Source organism: Halichoerus grypus, chromosome 11 (assembly GCF_964656455.1).
Source record: "Halichoerus grypus chromosome 11, mHalGry1.hap1.1, whole genome shotgun sequence".
Lineage (NCBI taxonomy): Eukaryota > Metazoa > Chordata > Mammalia > Carnivora > Phocidae > Halichoerus > Halichoerus grypus.
Window position 1 is genome coordinate 102,870,306 of NC_135722.1, and position 21,407 is coordinate 102,891,712.

Sequence of the window (21,407 nt, forward strand, 5' to 3'; positions counted from 1 at the left end):
GTAAGTCTAAAAAAAAACAAGAAAGAAAGAAAAGAATCTTTAAAAAAGGAGGGGAGCTAGGAAGTACAGTACTTCTGAAAGAGGCACAAGCTTTGGAAGAGCCAGAACTCCAACTTTTACAGAAGAAATTATTTCATTGAAATAGTGATTTTACATTAAAAGAAGTACCCATATTCTCTGGCATTACTTCAAGTTCTGTTGCCCTAGGAAAGAGCCCACATTTGAAGGCGAGTCCAAGGCGTGCCAGAACAGTCTCCTCCCTCCACCTGCTTCCTCCTTTCTCCCAGTCGCCTGGTCTCCACCCCCAGAGGCTTGGTCTCCTCCCCCAGATGGCTATTAGAACTGCCGACCAGCTCGCTCTGTTTTCCGATGCTTTCTGCATTCCTAGCTGCCGCTTCAGCTGCTGAAGGGACTGCCACCTTTTCCCATTTACACAGCCTCAGGAAAAGAAAGGGACCTCAAACTTTCCAGATCCCTTTCTCTCATAGGAAACTATCAAGCACAGGTAAGAAATATCATTCTTGTTTATTTGGAAGTAAGTAAGCTAGAAAAGCGTTTGAGAGCAATTTCAGTCTTCTGACACCACTATGATGGGCAGACAGTTACAACGTATGGAACATAGCAAAGTCTGAGTGGAAACTTTTTCTCTTTTAACCAACATTGGAGTGTATCACTTTTGAGCAAATGTTCTCAAACTGTTTGGCCTTGTGACCTCTTTCCATTCCTAAAAATTACTAAAGACTCTGAAAAAGTTTTGTTTCTCTAGGTTATTTACTGTATTGCTGTCATTTACTGTATTAGAAATTAAAACGGAGACATTTTTAAAATAGCGACCTTTATTTTAAAATAACAGTAAGCACATCATGGGTTAGCATAAATAGCATTTTTAATTATAGATAACTATACATTTTTAAAAATCTACTCTGAAGAGTGACATTGTTTTTCATTTTTACAAATCTCTTTAATATCTGGCTTAATAGAGACAGCTGCATTTCTATCTGCTTCTGCATTCAATCTATGTGATATCACACGGGGAATGTAGCCTCTGGTAAACTGTACTCTATACTCGTGAGAGAATGAGAATGAAAAAGACAAATTGTATCTTGGAATTATTATGAAAATAGCTTTGACCTCATGAACCCCTTGAGAATCGCTGCTTTAAAACAATAAAGTAGGGGCACCTGGGTGGCTCAGTCACTTAAGCGTCTGCCTTTGGCTCAGGTCATGATCTCGGGGTTCTGGGATCCAGTCCCACATCGGGTTCCCTGCTCAGGAGGGGGGCTCCCTACTCAACTGGGAGTCTGCTTTTCCATCTCCCTCTGCCCCTTCCCCTTGCTCGTCCTTTCTCTCTCAAATAAATAAATAAAATCATAAAGTAAAATAAAATAAAATGAAACGATAAAATAAGTAAGCTCCTCTTCAAAGGGAATCTCCACTCTGAATCCATGATTCTAAAAGCAAACAAAACATTTTGCCAAAGATTGATCATCTTGATGGAAGCTGCACCAACACCCTTAGCCGGGCTACAGTTGTACAAAATTAGAGCATTCCCCAGGGGAATTTTATTTCATAAAAGAAGGAAAGGACTGAATAAACATCTCTATTTTGAAGTATGAATAACAAAAATTAGGACCCCCCCTTAAACTCCTCTTTTCTTTTTGCCTACATCCAGCTATTTCGAGTTCTATTAAATCTTCCTCCACAACATCTTTTTTAACCTGACTTGTTCATAATATCCCTACATGAATATTATGAATTCTTATGTGAATTCCTACATGAATTCTTAGTCGTGTCATAGCCTATCCCTATTTTTTTCATAATGCACTTGCCCGCTCAGTAATCTGCATTCCTATGGCCTGCGAGATTAAATTCACATTCTTCGGGGGTGCCTGGCTGGCTCAGTCAGAAGAGCATGCAACCCTTGATCTGGGGGTCTTGAGTTTGAGCCCCACATTGGGTGTAGAGATTTCTAAGAAAAGTAAATAAACTTTAAGTAGGTAGATATATAAATAGATAGATAAATTCACATTCTTCTAGTGACTTCCAAAGCCCTCTCTAACCCCACCCTACCTTGAGTTCACTGCAGGACAACAGGATTGTGCCATTACAGTCCAAAAAATGGCTCCATTCAGTCCACCCTCCACCACAACATTGTTTTAATGGTCACATAAATGTTCTTCCATCTCCTTTTCCTCCTTCAAATCTTAAGCATTCCTTAAAGTTAAATTCAATTCTCCTGGGGCACCTGGGTGGATCGGTCGGTTAAGCGACTGCCTTCGGCTCAGGTCAGGAGCCCCTGAGCCCCGTGTCAGGCTCCCTGCTCCTCGGGGAGCCTGCTTCTCCCTCTCCTCTGCCTGCTGCTCCCCCTGCTTGTGCTCTCTGTCTCTCTCTGTCAAATAAATAAAATCTTTAAAAAAAATTCAGTTCTCATTTTCACACAAGGCCATTCCAACTACATCAGTTCCATTTTGGCTGTTTCCTTTGAGTCTGTATTTAGCCGTTGATTACATATACACCTTTTACCATTAACTACCTAAATTTGCCTAGGTCTTCTTCCATCCCACCTCTGCCACACCCACATGTATATATTCATAAAATGGCAACATTTTCTTTCTTCCTTTCTTTTTTTTTAATGGCAACATTTTCAAGAACAAAAGGATTTCTAGAACTGAATAGTTAGGTTTTGATCTTGCTGCTATCAAGATGACTATGGGAGCGCCTGGGTAGTTCAGTTGGTTAAGCGTCTGCCTTTGGCTCATGTCTTGGTGCCGGAGTCCTGTGATCAAGCCTGGCATTGGGCTCCTTGCTCCGCAGAGAGTCTGCTTCTCCCTCTACCCCTCACTCCGCTCATGCTCACTCTCTCTCTCTCAAAATAAATAAATAAAACCTTAAAAAAAAAAAAAAGATGACTACATACATGATTTTAGGGAATTAGGTAATATGCTTCCTCATTTCATACCATGCCTATGCCACAGAATTGTAATTCCACAGCAAGGATAAACATGATTGCTTTTCAAATTCAAGACACTTTTACTTTCAATCTAATTGTATGTTTTTAAACTCCTATGGCTTAACAATGCTGGCTATATAATAAATATTCAATCAATACATGTTGTGTTAGAATTACAAGGAAGTGGTTATGAGGATATTTGCCACATTATAAATGGTTCTCTTTGCAGCCTTACCTAGAATCTAGAATTACAGAATGCTGGAGCTGGTTAAGACCTGAAAAATTAACCATTTAACTTCCTCTTTGTTCAAATGAGGAAACTGAGACCCTCAATATTAAGTGACTTGCCCCAGGAAGATTGCAAAGCTTGTGACCTAATTTCCATCATGATTTTCTACCATTCACTAGCCTTTGGCTAGTTTCCAAGTCTTGTATAACTAAAACTGTTTTTGTTTCAAAGAACCAATTGCCACTGCATATTCCCAGGAGGATGGTTCTGAGGTGGTTTGTAACTTTAAAAGAAGAAAAACTCAATAATCTGAGAATTTTAGATGAAATATTCAAAGCATCTTTATCTAATGGAAACTATAATTTTCATAGACTAGAGTTAAGAAAGCAAAGGAACACGGATGATAAAGCAAAAGAGGAAAATTCAGGGGAGGAGTGAAAAGGGGCACAACACTTACAATCGTAGATGTATTGATATCTAACAAAAAGAGTGGTAAGAAAATAAACACTCACATGAAATAAAAAAGAAACCACTAGAGAAAAAAATGAAAGAGGGAGAATACTGGAGAAACTCTATTTTTTAAAATATGTTTCAGGGGTGCCTGCATGGCTCAGTCATTAAGCATCTGCCTTCAGCTCAGGTTATGATCCCAGGATCCTGGGATCAAGCACCGCATCGGGCTCCCTGCTCAGCGGGAAGCCTGCTTCTCCCTCTCCCACTCCCCCCACTTGTGTTCCTGCTCTCGCTATCTCTCTCTGTCAAATAAACAAATAAAATCTTTAAAAAATAAATTAATTAAATAAAATATGTTTCAGGGGCACCTGGGTGGCTCCATGGGTTAAGCATCTGACTCTTCCTTTTGGCTCAGGTCATGATCTCAGGGTTGTGAGATCCAGCCCCCCCATAGGGTTCCACGCTCAGCATGGGGTCTGCTTGGGATTCTCTCCCTTCCCTCTCCCTCCCCCTCTGTTCCTCTCCCCACGCTCTCTCTCTCTCTCAAATAAATAAATAAATAAATAAATAAATAAATAAATAAAATCTTAAAAAATAAATGAAATGTGTTTCGGATTTTCCTCATTTTCCTTCTTCTCATTGGCTTTCAGATGGAGTGAAGGTTTTAAGACAGAAAAAATTCTACCAGTCCCTTTATACACTGTTGTCATGGCAACACAGTTTATCATCACAAACGTTTATTCATTTAACATTTATTGAACTCCTGCCGTATATAAGCTTCTTTCCAGGTGTTGAAGATTCAAGAAAAAACGACAATTCATCGTAAAGAAACTCAGATGGAAGCTGGGCAGACCTATTTGTAATCAAAATAATCTTATTCAGCATAGTAAGAGCTATTTGAGAAGCATAAATAGGGGCAGGCAGAGGGGGCCACTGAGGAGACAATGATTAGGTAGGAACAGAGGAGTCACGGAGGCTTCCCTAGAGAAAATGTTGAGTGAGGACTTAAAAGATGAAGAATGAAGGGCTTGGCAGGCAACAAAAGCAGGGAAGTTACGCCTGACAGGAGAAATGACACTGGCAACAATATGTAGCCCGGGAGAGTCTGGAAGCAAGAAAACCAAGTCAAGCAGTATTAAAATAGAAGATACCGGAAGTGATGAGGGCTGAATTTAAAACAGTGCTGGTGGGTAGTCAGAATGGCTAAAATTAACAAGTCAGGAAACAACAGATGTTGGCGAGGATGCAGAAAAAGGGGAACCCTCTTACACTGCTGGTGGGAATGCAAACTGGTACAGTCATTCTGGAGAAAAGTATGGAGGTTCCTCAAGTTAAAAATAGAGCTACCCTATGACCCAGCAATTGCACTACTGGGTATTTACCCCAAAGATAGAAATGTAGTGATCCGAAGGGGTACGTGCACCCCAATGTTTACAGCAGCAATGTCCACAATAGCCAAACTGTGAAAGAGCCAAGATGTCCCCTGACAGATGAATGGAGAAAGAAGATGTGGTATATATATACAGTGGAATATTACTCAGCCATAAAAAAAAAAATGAAATCTTACCATTTGCAATGACATGGATGGGACTAGAGGGTATTATGCTAAGCGAAATAAGTCAATCAGAGAAAGACAATTATCATATGATTTTATTCATATGTAGAATTTAAGAAACAAAACAGGATCACAGGGGAAGGAAGGAAAAATAAAATAAGACGAAATCAGAGAGGGAGACAATCCTTAAGAGACTTAACTCTAGGAAACATACTAAGGGTTGCTGGGTGGGGGGATGGGGTAACTGGGTGATGGACATTAAAGACGGCACGTGATGTAATGAGCACTGGGTGTTATATGCAACTGATGAATCACTAAACTCTACTTCTGAAACTAATAATACACTATATGTTAATTAATTGAATTTAAATTTTTAAAAAAGAACTGGATTAGCCAGTAAAATTAATTAAATAATTAATTTTAAAAAACAGTACTGGTGGAGATGGAGAGAAGATACCAAATTCTAGAGACATTTCTGAGTTATAATCTACAGTATTTATGAGACAGTTTAGATAAAGGAATCGAGGACTCCTAGGTTTCCGTTTGGGACAAGTTACTTGGGCATGTTTTGGAAAGTAATTCATTAGTATATCCTGCAGTTGGACTGTGGGTCTGGAGCCAGAAACTGAAATTTGCAAGTTATATACCACCCCCCAATCTAACTACCACCCTCTCTCTACACTTTATGGCCAAACTCCCTAAAAGAATAGTTTGTATTTGCTGTCTTACCTGCCCCCCCATCCTGCCCCACCCCATGCTGCCCTAGATTTTTGTCAGCGTGCCTCTACTCCCTCCACATTCCCCAAACTCTTCTATTCCCTAACTTCCTAACTGCCAAATTCAATGAACAAGTTTGAGCTTGTGGACTCTGCAGGTTCGATCTTGCCTTCTGTGACACTTCTCTCTGAGATTTGCAAAATTGAATGCATTTTCCACTCAAGCCTGTCATTCTCTTTTTTCTTAGTTATAATGAGGTAACCACTCAACAAATTGCTCAAGCCAGCAACTTTGAAGTCACCTGCAGTTCCTCCTTCTTCCATTTGATCTACAACCAATCAGCTAAAAACTCCTGCTGTTAAGTCTCCTTTCATCCCCATAGCCACTAGCTTAGTTTACATCTTCATCAACTGTTACCTTAACTAAAACTGCCTCTGAGGTTGTTTTCTGGCCTCTGTCCAGTCTTGCCCATAGAAACCATTCTCTACACTGCTGCCAGGGCGAGCTTTTTAAAACATAAATTTGACCATGTCTTTCTCCTACTTAAAGAAAGTCAGTATTTTTTCAGAAAAACAGTTCAAACTCTTTAGCCTACTTAAGCAAGGCCTTTATAATCTGACTCTCCTTTGGGAGCTTTTGTCAAATTGAACTACATTGCAAATTGCATTTTATGTGAATTGAACTAGGCATAATCAACCCATGTAATATAAATAATACTCACTTTATAGGCAAAATGAAAATATGTGAAGTCCTCCAAATTAGCTTATCTAGAACGACATAATTTCAAAGCTGGTAGGCTAAGTGAGTTGTGAACCGTTAACACTCTTGACACATTTAAGTGTCCCTTATACCTGACAAAATTAGCTACTTCCACGTTGATATTACGTAAGCTAGGCTATCCTTTAAATACCTCAGAAGTTCTTGAAACGTACAGGTTATTGTGATGCTATTTTTTAAATGTTCACTACTCTCATAATTTTAAATGTTTTTATATCTGATAGCAATGCTATCAAAGTGCTGAGGGATATTGTTACTGCTTGTGTTGAGAAGCACCTCCAAATAAATAAGTTGGAAAAACAGTCAGATGCAAGAAAACAAGGGTAAAAGGGCCAAAATACCACCATGATAGAATGTGTGGAGAGAGCACTATGCAAAACATTATTTATAATGCTGAGAAAGTTGAAACAAAGAAAGCAAGCAAGAATACACTTTGGTTGTTGTAGATTTGTGTACTCCAAGGATATCTCTTTACATACTTTTCTATTTATTCCCAAGGAAAAGTTAATCTTGAACTTTGTGAGATCTTCAGAAATGCTTTCTTCCTGTAAAATGGGGCTGCATTTGCATTAACTACAGTAATAGGCTCCAAACAAGCCATGTTCTCTCAGAATTCCCTGCTTCTTGGCTTTTGCTCACATTTTCCCTCTTTGTGGAAAGCTCTTCTCCTGGCTTTGAAAATGCCTGTCTCTCTTACAAGCCAGCACAATTATCAGTTCCTCTAAGAGGTCTTCCTCAGCACTGCCAGGCAGACAGAGGATCTCGTAAATCCAGCTCTTACAGCATTCATTATACCATTCTGTAATTGTTTATGTATTTGTCTTTCACCAGACTCTGAGTAACTGGAGGGTAGGTATTATGTTTTGTCAGCTTTCTAGCTCCATTACTGACACACAGTACATACTCAATAATTAACTGATGAATGATTTCAAATATTGTGTAATATTATTATTTTTAAGGTAACAGTGTCCTCTGAATCCATTCACTCATTGACTAAATACTCACTGTAGTAAACATAAGTAATTTCATCCAATTCCTGCACATACTACTTAGTACTTCTCAGGTAAATTATTTTCCAAAAATATGAGTGCATTACATAATATTAAAGTTTGTAGAGAAGACCACCCTAGCTATTATATCATATGCTTGTATATTATATATCTGTATAAATTTGATGACTATTCACATTTGTATGTGTATAAGGAACTGAATCTAGATTAAACTGTTAAATAGCCACCAACTGACAAGTGTCTTGGGTTAACTTAATTTGGATTAAGTTTTTTAACTGAGTTTTAATTTCCTGCTTCCTCTACCATATATATCTGGCCTCAGCAGACTATGCCAGAAAAATATTTGAGTCAGTTCTCTACCTAGGAGCTTGGACTTAAATACCCCTATATATACTAATGACAAGTGTGACCCAAGTACCTGCCTTAGAGCCCCAACCATAACTACCCTCAGGAACCCAAGGTACCACTGAACTCTGGAGTAGAGCCTCTTAATAATTTCTGTCATGGATCCTAATGGACAATCTAGTGAAGTTTATGGACCCCTTCTCAAAATAATGTTTTTACATGTATACCATTAAATCTATTATATCAAAATGGGGTTATCAAAAAAATTAACAATTTTTGAGGTAGTATATACGTGCTTCTTTATTAACACATAAATCACAAAATCTACTGGTAGGACCAGTAACTTCTGTATATTTCAAAGTAGTAAGGAATTTAAACCCTATTTCAAGATCTTGGGGCGCCTGGGTGGCTCAGTCGTTAAGCGTCTGCCTTTGGCTCAGGTCATGATCCCAGGGTCCCGGGATCGAGCACCGCATCGGGCTCCCTGCTCGGCGGGAAGCCTGCTTCTCCCTCTCCCACTCCCCCTGCTTGTATTCCCTCTCTTGCTGTGTTTCTCTGTCAAATAAATAAATAAATAAAATCTTTAAAAAAAATAAATAAACCCTATTTCAAGATCTCAAGATAACACAATAGGAAATCTGTATTTTTATTAGTGACATTACAGGTACTGCTAATAATACATTTGTTTCCTACACCATAATGGAAGTAACTGCTAAATTTCAGTTAGAAGTTCGTGAAAATAAATATGTATTTTTTTTCCCATCACAAATTTCCCAGATAGAGAATCCCTGCTTCATAGACAAAGATCTGGAAGGATATACACTATATTGGAGTGGGATGGAGTAGGGTGGGGCAGAGGAGAAGAACAAAAATAAGTTTTAGCATTTTCAAATCCTATATTATTATTTGTTGTTGTTTTTTACAGAAACACTGTATATTTATGTATTACTTGTGTAAAAAGCATACTATAACCCAAACTCCAGATCTAAAGCTACTGCTGCATAGGGAGAGAGGGCCTCCAGATGCCAAACCCTTCAGCCTCCTCCCACCACTACCCTCACCACCCGGCCCTCACTGCCAAGTGGAAACACCATTTTTATCATTGTCTCACTTCTAGCACTTTGACAATGAACTCACAAACCTTCAATCTCCCATTCACATGAACCCATTGGTTGAAAGACAGAGATAGAGCCCATTCATAGTTAAATGACAGGCATTCTATATTTATATTGATAATATGTTTCCCCCAAGATACTAAGACAATATTTCAGTTCATTAGTGGACCACTTATCCACCCTTTATAACTCTGTTTTATGAGAAGATGCTTTCTAGATTCCAAATATCTGATGGTTTGTAAGAGAACATCTGAACATGTGTATTCATAAGCTGAAGACCCAAGCATTTATTAAATGTCTAAAGTGTTCATCGGCATATTGGGTGATACACTGACTTCTGAATTTGGAGTAGTACAAGGCAGTAAGTAGTAAAAGATTCTTTTTGTGTAAATGGAACAACCACTACCTTTTCACAGATGATGATTTGCTTTCATTAGGAATAAAGATGGCTGCTAACCCAGGAAAAGACAATTGCATCAACTTTGTGGAAATGAAATTTATTGACAATATGCTTTACTTTAAAGGTAAGCCTAAAGCAATAGACCAAATAAGGGTTCAGATAAATGTATGCAGCTAGAAAAGATGTTGTGAAGTGAACTATTAACTGCCTCTTTTTTGTCACCAAATTCCACTGTAATACTAATGACACTATTCTCTGGGGAGAATAGAAATTAACCATAATATGTCCAATATCCTAGCACCTCGTCCCACCACATGTCCTGGCTCTTTAGTTAACAGTAGCCAACTCATAAGGTGGCTTCAGGTGCACATCATGAAAATCCCACAAAATTGGGTACATTCAGGGAATATAATTTCCCAAAACAAACTGGTAAATCATATAAGAAATACCTTACATCTAGAGTTCTGTGAGTGAGTTATACCATTTCATGTAAAAATATTTGATAAATAAAAACAGATTCTAATGATTAATCTTCGATGGGCAGTTTGGCTTCACTTGAAAGGCTGGCTTCATTTGACAGCTTCATAGAAAGTCCCTAGGTGGGGTGCCTGGGTGGCTCAGTCGTTAGGCATCTGCCTTCGGCTCGGATCATGGTCCCAGGGTCCTGGGATCAAGCCCCGCATCGGGCTCCCTGCCTGCCTCTCCCTCTCCCACTCCCCCTGCTTGTGTTCTCTCTCTGTGTCAAATAAATAAATAAAAAATCTAAAAAAGAAAAGAAAAGAAAGTCCCTAGGTGACTTTCCATTTAAACAATAAACTTAAGAGTAAATCTATCATTTTATAAAATTTCCTTTTAACTGAAAATTCAAATTTATAAACCCGGGATATAGGTTTTTTATCTAATTTACCTGTGAACACACTAAGTCTAATGAGCTTCATTTTATGGGACCTTTGGGATGATTATATAATATTTCTGATGGAGGCCCACAAAAGCTATCACTGGTAAGATAGTGGTTAAATATTGGGGAGTGACAGGAGAGTAATGAAATGATAGGGTAAAAGATATTCTGAATTGAAATATAGAATTTAACATATTTTGTTTCTCTTTTTTCCCCTTTAGCTGAAAATGATGGTAAAGTATAAATTTATTTCTCTTTCTTTGTAAAATAAGTAACTACTTTAGTAAGCATCTCTCAGACACATCCATATCACCACTCTTAGCTGAGAGAAACTGGTACCAGTATATTTGAGAAGTGAATCTTTCCACAAAGGAATGTGGACTCGATAGCATAGCCTTGGAATAAAGGTGACCATAAGAGATACAAAGAAGAACCTCTAGCAAAATATGCTTCTCTCTACACCTTAGGAAATTCTCTAGCTCTTAGAATCTACAAAGTAGATTATCTGTTATACAGATCCTGAGATTAGCAGGAAGTTATGGATTCTCTGGAGGAAAAGGGGATTGAAGCATGAGAACTGTCCAAAATCAAGAGAATCCTCCTTCTTCAACCCCCTCTCTCAGAAATGCTTTGGGAAGAAGCCCGGGAGGCTCCCAGGGGATAGAGAATTCTGGAAATAGAGGAGATGGGGAAGCGTAGAGCAAGCAGAACTATGAGGCTGAGTCATTGAGTCTTATTAAGATGTGGATGCACCCAGTCCTTGTCCTGGCATTCAGGTAGGATCATACCCAAGTCTGGCCTGTGATCCTCTAACAGGCCCCCAGATTATTAAAGGCCATTAGTTTCTCATACTTTTCCTTAAAAATATCACTTTTCCCATTCTTAAGGTGATCCTTACTGGACTAGAAATAGAAGATAGCAACTTTTTTGAAAAAATACTATTTTTTCATATTTCTTTTATCCCCCCAGCTTTATTGAGATATAAATGACATATAACTCCTCATGCTTCTTAAAGACTGTCCTACTCTCCATTTATTTAATTCAATACATATTGACATCTGTATCCCAGGTGCTATGTTAAGCAGTAGGATACAATGGTGAACAAAACATGGTTCTTACAGGAAGAAGCAGGCACATCAGGAAGGCAAATGGACTATGGTATGTCAAGTGTTACAAAGGCACAGGATGCTATGGGAGCACATGGAAGGGGCACCTAATTCAGTCCAGTAGATTCTGGGAGGGCACTTTGAAGGAGGGACAGATTTGAAGAGTGAATAGGAGTTAGCCAAGAGAAAGTATTCTAGGCAGGGAGAAGACCACATGCAAAGGCCAAGATATGAAAGAAAGCATGGCACCTATGGGGAATTAAAAGTAACTCAGAATGGGAGTAGGAGAATGGTGTGAGAAGAATGATAAATAGGGTGCAGATAAAGAAGGTTCTCTTATTCCAAGATAGGGAATTTGGGTCTTATCTTTGGGATAATGGGGACTCATTAAGCACAATTTATATGATCTGGAATACAGAGTAGTTTGCTGTAACAAAGTGATCCAAAAATATAGTAACTGAATAAGATAGAAAATGTTTCTGTCAAACACAAGACCAAGTAGGTAGTTCAGCATTAGCATGGCTAGATAACTGCCTGATGATGTTGGGATCTCAAGTTTCTTCTCTCTTGTTATTCCAGCGTCCCTAAGCTGTTGAACTCATTCACATACTTGAAAAGCATTACCACACTTCCTGGGTCCATATCCCAGCTAGCAAGAAAGGGTTCAAAGTAAGAGGAAGACAGCCCCATTTCTTTTAGAGGCTCCACTTGGAAGTCGTACACGTCAACTGCACTCATTCCATCCATTAGAATTTAGTCATGTGGCCACACCAACTTCGAGGAAATCTGAAAATATGATCTTTATTCTGTGTAGCCATGTGCCTCATTAAAATTCAGAGATAAATGATCATCTCTCTGAATTTTAACTTAATTAAAATTGAATTATAATTCCTTCTGACTTCAGTGTAAAGAATTGATGTGTGACAGAAGGGGGGGATGCCAATTAAGAGGCTATTATTGCAGTCCCTGTAAGAAATGACGGTGACACGGATTAAGGTAGGCACAGTGGGTGCCAAGGAAGAGCTGTGGAGGGATTTTAGAAATATTTGGAAGAATCAACAGGACATGATTGGGGCTGGATTTAGAATGAGATGGAGAGAAAGACAGAAGAGATAATGGCTACATTTTTTCACTTAGGCAATTTGTAGTAAACACAAGAGGAAGAGCAGGGTAAAGAGGTATGCGGAGCAAAGAGGAAGACATAAATTTAGTTTTGGTTCTTATCTGTGGGACATCGTAGTGGAAATGTCCAGTAGACCCTTGGACATATAGTTCAGAGCTTGGGATGAAAATTTGGGCTGGTTATATAGATGTAGGAGGCTTATGTATAGAAATGGCATCTGAAGCTACAGGAATAAAAAGACAAATCAGAGGAAATGTGTAAAGGGAGAAAGTAAGAGTCAGTGACTAAACTCTGAGGAAATACCTACATTTAAAGGATGCAGTAGAAAAAGAAGCTAATAAAGAACAGAGCAGAGTAACCAAAGAGGAAGGAGAAAAACCAAGAGAATGTCACGGAATCCCAGGACAGCCTTTCAAGCTGGAGGTAAAAGGTAGCCTGTTGGATTTTGCAGCCTTGAACACCAAGGGCCGGAAAGCTCTATTACATTTAGCAACAGGGAATTTGGTGACCTCAGTGAAAGCAGTTTAATGGAGAAATGGAGGCAGAGGGGAGAAATGGGTGGCTCCGTTGGTTAAGTGTCTGCCTTCGGCTCAGGTCATGATCCCAGGGTCCTGGGATGGAGCCCCGGGTCGGGCTCCCTGCTCAGCCAGGAGTCTACCTCTCCCTTTCCATCTGCCTCTCCCCCAGCTCATGCTCTCTCTCACTCTCTATCAAATAAATAAATAAAATCTTAAAAAAAAAAGAAAAAAGAAAAAGAAATGGAGGCAGATGCAGACTGCAATTAGTAGAAGAGTGAATGGTAAGGAAGTGATACAGACAATTCTTGCCAGAAGCATGGCTATTAAAAGGAAGAGAGAAACAAGGCCAGCTACAGAGTGGAATATGGTTGATAGAGAAATTTTAAATCTCAAAGTGAAAAGAGCTTTATGTTTTTCTTATAAAAATAATGTTTATTGTAAATAATTCCAGGCAATTAAGCTAAGAACAATAAGAAAAATAAAAGCATGAAAATAACCCAGAAATAATCATTGCTATCATTTTGATGCAATATTCCTATACATCTTTCAGTATATGTTATACTATACCTAAGCTTCTTTTTCTAGTTTAAATTCACATGCATATCTTTCCATGGCAATGAATAATTACAGTTATATTCAATCTGTGATCTTCCATAGTAAGGGCCTATCAAAATGTTTTTGATCAATCCCCAATTGATGGCATTTGAGTTGCTTCCAGTTTGTTGCTATTATTAACAATGCTCCTATAAGCATTTGTGTAGTGACATATTTACAAATTTGCCTGATTGTTTCTTTAGAATAAGATCCAGGAATAGAATGGCTGGTTGATAGAAGAGAGGGGATGATTGGTAAATCCAGGTTTCAGTAGAAGATACATACGGAGCACAGATGGGGTTAGCTCTGGACACCAAAAGGGGCAACTTTTCCACATTTCCTCTTGGGACAAGAGGCGTAGAGGAAATAGCAGGGGGTGCCACAGTTACATTTCTAAGTGGAGTGGCAGGAAATCATTTGCTGAAAGCGAAAGCAGAGGTGACGATGTAGAGATCCTTAGGAGACAGGAGAAGGTTTGGAATTGCAGCTCTGGACTACGGAAGAATACTGAAGTGTAACAGAAAGGAAGTATTGACAATCGGTGAATTTGTGATGGCACCAACTTGTACATATGTATAATTATTCACCAGCAAGACTCGGCAGCCAGGTTTGGGGGTTTTGTAGTAGGCAGACAAATAAATTCGGGATTTAAGATTCTGGCAAAAAGGTGGATAAAATGATGAGCCGTGAGGTCCAGGCTGCATAGAGAAGAAAGGGAGGACAGGAAGAGGTTAGACGGAGAAAATGTAATAGGCAGGAGGCTCTGAAGTAGAGGAAAAGCTTAAGAAAGTAAAAGGATGGGGGCGCCTGGGTGGCTCAGTCGTTAAGCGTCTGCCTTCGGCTCAGGTCATGATCTCAGGGTCCTGGGATCGAGCCCCGCATCAGGCTCCCTGCTCAGCGGGAGGCCTGCTTCTCCCTCTCCTACTCCCCGTGCTTGTGTTCCCTCTCTCTCTGTGTCTCTCTCTGTCAAATAAATAAATAAAATATTTAAAAAAAAAAAAAAGAAAGTAAAAGGATGGGAGACAGTGGTTGGAAAATAGGATATTTGAATATAATACTGTAGAGGAAAAGTAGTTCTGGGTGATAACAAGAACTGGCTGTGCTCTTGGAAGTGGGTTAAAAAACACTGTGCAATGTTGCCCTAGCTGCTTATGTACCAGAAGATTATGATTAGTAGCTATTGAAAACTGAGATATATAGTATGCTTATTTGTAAATTTAGAGGAAAAAAATGTATTTTTAAATGAAATTTAATGTGCATTGTAGACAACCTGGAATCAGATTACTTTGGCAAGCTTGAACCTAAAATCTCAATCATACGAAATTTGAACGACCAAGTTCTCTTCGTTAACCAGGGAAATCAACCCGTGTTTGAGGATATGCCTGATTCTGACTGCACAGGTATTATTTTTTTAATATATATTTGTCACATAAAAGTGACAAGCTGCTACTTCTTCTCATTCCATTTAACTACCTCTGTTTTTCTGTGATAGACCTAATCCTCAGATGAAAAGTCCTAGGAGTAGTAACAACTTCACTCACAAGAAACTTGATAGGGTATCCCACATTTTTTTAGCTGGGGTGAAAAATTGATGCAATAAAGACATTGCTTACATGTGGGTCACCAATCCCTTCACTGTAATTGCATTAACTATATAGGATCTCAAATGGATCCTCGATACCTGCTGCTCATAGCTGAAATTGCTGATGGCATTTTCGAAACTCAAAATTAAAAATAAATACACAAGCATTTCAAGTAAGTCTGTCTTACCCCAGAAATTGAGAGTGCCTTATAAAGTGAATCAGTTTACTGTGCCTTCCAAGGTTTGAATTCCAAATCAGAGTTGAGGCAGAGTTGAAACAGTGAAGTGTACTTTTGAAAAAAAAAACTAAATTTTTACCTTAACAGATTTTTTAAATGTTCTATTTAGCATTTAGAAGTTAAAAACAATCTTTTAATGAACTCAGAGTATCTGTAAAACACTCAAAAAGTTGAAGCATTTGTGTTATAATACATATTGTGAGTGTATTTTAAAGAATGTGAGGGCACCTACTTAACAGGCTGAATCTCAGAGTAATGATAATGGGTCTATTAAGGATTATCCTTAGGCTACTTTCCATAAATACTGATTTGCAAAACTTCTAACTAGTGTTCTCATTTATTAATGTTTGTTTCAGATAACGCACCCCATACCGTATTTATCATATATATGTATAAAGATAGCCTCACTAGAGGTCTGGCAGTAACCATCTCTGTGAAGTGTAGGAGAATGTCTACTCTCTCCTGTGAGAACAAAACTATTTCCTTTAAGGTAAGACTGACTTGTATTAGTCATATTTTTGTGCAAAATTTAAAAACCCAAATATCCTCAGTCCTAGCTTTTATCTAGAACAAAAATAGCAAGAAGCAGAGAAGCCTTAATATGGATAGTTACTAAAAATTGTCAGACTCTCTAACTTATTGCAATGACATCATGGTTTTTCTGAGCCTGTTGTAGGGAGGAACGGGCACAAGACTTGTTTCAGAACCCGAGTCTTCTGAATAATCAACCCATAGATAAAGTAAGAATATAGAGTACAGACATGAATTATCATGTATATTAAAGAATGGCATGTGAATTTCCAGAATGAGTCCTGCCACACAGAATGAAGTTAAATGTCCTTCTGTAAGCCTTCTACTTTGTAAATTATGATATTTTAATCCTTAATTATTTTGTTCCTGCTTCTTAGCCTAAGTCTTGGCTACATCCTTCAGCTTTCAATTGATACATGTTTTTTGCTCATTTATTTTTTAAGTAAATAAATAAATTTTAATATGGGGCTTGAACTCACAACCCTGAGATCAAGACTCAAGCTGAGATCAAGAGTCAGGCGCTTAAACGACTGAGCCACCCAGGCGCCCCCATTTATGTAGTTATTTTTAAGTTCTCTCAGACTTACTTGGGAGAGGACCAAACTAACAGATGTTAGGTCAAGCTTACCTTCCCCTGGGTTCAGATTCAACCCCTCCTGATGTAAAGAATACCTTAGGCCCTTGGAGCACTCAAGTTTTGCCAGGTAGGGCTTTCCAAGTTGAGGGTTTCCCAAGGTCACTGGGATTGTTTCCACATCCATTTGTTGTGCATCTTCCCTATGAGGACTGTCAATAGTTAACACTAAAGCCAAGGAGAGCTACTGCCCCAAGATTTCCTTGCCTCTGTTCTGAAATAGGGCACTGAACTAGTTAGAGATCACTTATTCTACCTATCCACACCTCCACTTTCAACTATAACTTTCCACACTAGGTTTGAACTAAAAAGTTTATCTCGCTCTAGTATTTCTAGAGCTTTTGAAGTTTTAGCTAAGGATGACTTATCACTTATACATTAGACTTTAGCTTAGTCCCAAATTGGCTCCCCCAGCTTGGAGTCTCCCTAAATTCTGGTATATTGTAGACAGCTGCAGATGAGCTGAGGTGAACTAGTTTATACTCTCATCAGTTCAGGACTCTTCACTTGTTGATAAAGGACAAAGGTCAAGAGTTAGGACTATAAATTCCACAAGTGTTTGAGAAGTTTGGAGGTACCCCCCATCCAGGTTCTTTCAGGCATCTTGGGAGGATGCTGGAATGCTATTTTGTGTCTGGAGGTCTCTCCATCAGTCCTTAGACAGGATCATGGTAATCTTTGCTACCGGGGGTCAAAATTAAGCTCAAAAAAAAAAAAAAAAAAAAGTCTGCTGGCTCTGGGATTAACATGGAAAGAACCTCAGGTGGTCTTTACATTTTCTAGTCCATCCTGAAAAGTAGGTATGATGCAATAATAGGAAAAGTGCAGGCAGTACAGTGAGTTGGGTGACCCACAGTCTCCTGTGGTCTAGCTATCCTTGAGAAAACCCTATGCTGGGGCTGAAGGATATAGGAATCAGCATTTGGTTCAGAGCAGAGCCCAGCCAATTTCAGGATAGAAATTCAGAACAACTACGGGACTAGAGTGCTTGACAGAGAAAAAGTGCTGTCTAAGCCAATAAGCAGGGCTACACTGGAACCCAGGACATAGCCGTAGGACAAGCAGTGGGTCTATTTACAGCATGTTTCAGTCCCAGGCTCTGCTCAAGGAAGGAAGAAGCTGAGATGCCTGCCACTTTCTGCCTCTCTCACATTTGGCTCAGAAACAAGAGCTAGCCTTTGCCTAGCCTAGCTCATCAATGTCTTTAGCTGTGAATGGTTGAAGAAGACAGGAACTGACCTTAGCACAAACACGTGGTCTCTGCTGGAACTCTCCTTCGTCTTGACCAGATATGGACTCCACTTGGGGGAGAGGAGAAAAGGAAGCTATCCAATGGGTAAATTGGGAGAAACTATAGGCCTAAACCTGAACGTGCATTCAACGGTGGGAAAAGCCAGAGTAAACAGGGAGAATAGATTAGGAATTAAGAGGGAGAGGATTCATCAGTCTTACACAATTCACAGGGTTTTAGAGGTGAGGGGGTGGGGGGATGCGTTAGCCCGGTGATGGGTATTAAAGAGGCACGTAGTGCATGGAGCACTGGGTGTTATACGCAAACAATGAATCATGGAACACTACATCAAAAACTAATGATGTAATGTATGGTGATTAACATAACATAATAAAATAAAATTTAAAAAAAAAGAGGGAGAGGAGATCAGTATTCTTATATTAAAAGGTTTGTTTGTTTAACTCTTGAGAATAAAAACTTCTTTAGTTCTGTGCAGTAATATACTTCAAAATAAACCACACATACTCAAATTGTTCATGTCCTTAAAAAATTAAATAATCTTTTTTTTCTCTCTCTAGGAAATGTGTCCTCCCGATAGTATCAACGATGAAGGAAATGACATCATATTCTTTCAGAGAAGTGTTCCAGGACATGACGATAAGATACAATTTGAGTCTTCATTGTACAAAGGATACTTTCTAGCTTGTAAAAAAGAGAAAGATCTTTTCAAGCTCATTTTGAAAGAAAAAGATGAAAGCGGGGATAAATCCATTATGTTCACTGTTGAAAACAAAAGCTAGATATTAAAATTGCACAGTTTGAATTTTCTTACTTTTTGTCTTTCAGAAAGGTTTTAAGACTTTGAGCCTATAATTGTAGTAATGAAATAAAATGACTAATGGTCTCAAAGGATACCATTAAGAAATGAATAAGAAGGGGCACCTGGGTAGCTCAGTCGGTTGAGTGTCCAACCCTTGATTTCGACTCAGGTCATGATCTCATGGTTGTGGGATCAAGCCCGGCCTGCATCCAGCTCCACGCTCAGCATGGAGTCTGCTTGAGATTCTTGCCCTCTGCCTCTGCCCCTCCCCCTGCTCACTCTCTCCCTCCCTTTCTCTCTCTCTCAAATAAATAAAATCTTTAAAAAAAAATGAATAAGAAGGTTTCACAAATTGAATTGACTCCTCTTTATCCAGGTTAATAAAATATTTGTATAACATTAAAAGAATGCATAGTTTCAAAACACATTCTACATTGATAGTTGCAACATAGATTATACTCACTAGAACTGCTTTCAATCTTTTGGGTTACTGGTCCTAATGATAAAAGATACTCATAGTTGAGCTTTCTAATTTTTTAAGAATATCATTAAAACCAACAAGATTTTGTAGAGACCACTTCACTTGACTAATTTCTGCATTTCTTCCAAAGTCAGATTGATCCTGAATCCAGGATTATACACTCTGATCAAATGGCATTCAACCCAGGAATGTAAAGATCGTTTAATATTATAAAATGAACTAATGTAATATACCATATTAATAGAATAAAGGAGGGGCACCTGGGTGGCTCAGTCAGTTAAGTGTCTGCCTTCAGCTCAGGTCATGATCCCGGGGTCCTGGGATTGAACCCCACATCAGGCTCCCTGCTCAGTGAGGAGCCTGCTTTTTCCTCTCCCTTTGCCGCTCCCCCTGCTTGTGTTCTCAGAGATCTCTCTCTCATTCTGTCAAATGAATAAATAAAATCTTTTTAAAAAATAGAATAAAGGATAAAAACCACACAATCATCTCAATAGATGCAGAAAAAGCATTTGACAAAATCCAATTCATAAAAAAAAATTCTCAATAAACTTGAAAGAGAAGATAACTTCTTCAATGTGGAAAGGGACATCTATGAGGGACACCTGGATGGCTCAGTCATTTAAGTGTCTCCTTCAGCTCAGGTCATGATCCCAGGACCCTGGGATTGAGCCCCACGTTGGGCTCCCTGCTCAACAGGGAGCCTACTTCTCCTTCTTCCCCTTGCTCGTGCTCTCTCTATCTCTCTCTCTCTCTCTCAAATAAATAAATTAAATCTTTAAAAAAAAAGGACATCTATAAAAAACCTACAGCTGACATCATACTTTTTTTAAATTTATTTTTTAAATTCCTATATAATTAACATACAGTGTTATATTAGTTTCAGGTGTACAATACAGTGATTCAACAATTCCATATATTACTCAGTGCTCTTCACAGTAAGTGTATTCTTTATCCCCATCACCTATTTCACCCATCCCCCCACCCACCTTCCTTTGGTAACCACCAGTTTGTTCTCTGTATTTAAGAGTCTGGATTTTTTTGTCTCTTTATTCTGTACTCGTTTGTTTTGTTTCTTAAATTACACATATGAGTGAAATCATATGGTATTTGTCTTTTACTGACTTATTTCACTTAGCATTATACCCTCTAGATCCATCCATGTTGCAAATGACAAGATTTCATTCTTTTTATGGCTGAGTAATATTCCATTATGTATATATACTACATCTTATTTATCCATTCATGTATCACTGGACACTTGGGTTGCTTCCATGATTGGGATATTGTAAAGAATACTACAACAAACATAGGGGTGCATATCTCTTTTTGAATTAGTGCTAACCTCATAGTTAACGGTGAAAAAATAATGCAAGAATGTCAGCGCTTACAACTTCCATTCAACATCATACTGGAGGTTCTAGCCTGTACAATCACAAGAAAAAGAAAGAAAAGGAAGAAGTAAAACTATTCTTATTTGCACACAACATGATTCTGTATATGGAAGATCTTAAGGAATAGACACAAATGCACAAAAACCCCTATTAAAATTAGCAAGCAAGTTGAGCAAGGCTGCAGAATACAAGATTAATATATGAAAATAAATTGTATTTCTACATATGAGAATGAACAATCTGAAAATAAAAATAAGAAAACAATTCCACTCACAGTATTAAGAAGAATAAAATACTTATGAATAAATTTAGCAAAAGAAGTGCAAGACTCCGTACACTGAAAATTCCAAAACAATGCTGAGGGAAATTAAATATGATTTAAATAAATGGAGAAACATTCCATGTTCAATGATTGAAACACTCAATATTGTTAAGATGGCAGTTCCCCTGATATTGATCTATAGATTCAACTCAATGTCCATCAGATTTCCAGCAGGTCTTTTTTTGCAGAAATTTTGACAAGCTATATCTAAAATGTATATGGAAATTCAAAAGACACAGAATAGCCAAAAAATTGTGAAAAAAACCAAAGTTGGGCGTTTTCATTTCTTAATCTTAAAATTTAATATAAGCTACAGTTATGAGAACAGTTTGATACTGGGGAGCCTGGGCGGCTCAGTTGTTAAGCATCTGCCTTTGGCTCAGGTC

The 21,407-nt window shown here is 38.5% G+C and overlaps 1 protein-coding gene across 1 annotated transcript; it reads left to right on the top strand.

Annotated features, from left to right (window-relative positions):
* Window positions 1-329: 329 nt before the first annotated feature.
* On the top strand, window positions 330-20,409 carry IL18 (interleukin 18). The gene is made up of 6 exons (XM_036075451.2): window positions 330-505; window positions 9,589-9,675; window positions 10,671-10,682; window positions 15,056-15,190; window positions 15,968-16,101; window positions 18,586-20,409. The coding sequence occupies exons 1-6, from the start codon at window positions 370-372 to the stop codon at window positions 18,805-18,807; spliced, it is 726 nt and encodes a 241-aa protein (XP_035931344.1). The 5' UTR covers window positions 330-369; the 3' UTR covers window positions 18,808-20,409.
* Window positions 20,410-21,407: the final 998 nt, after the last annotated feature.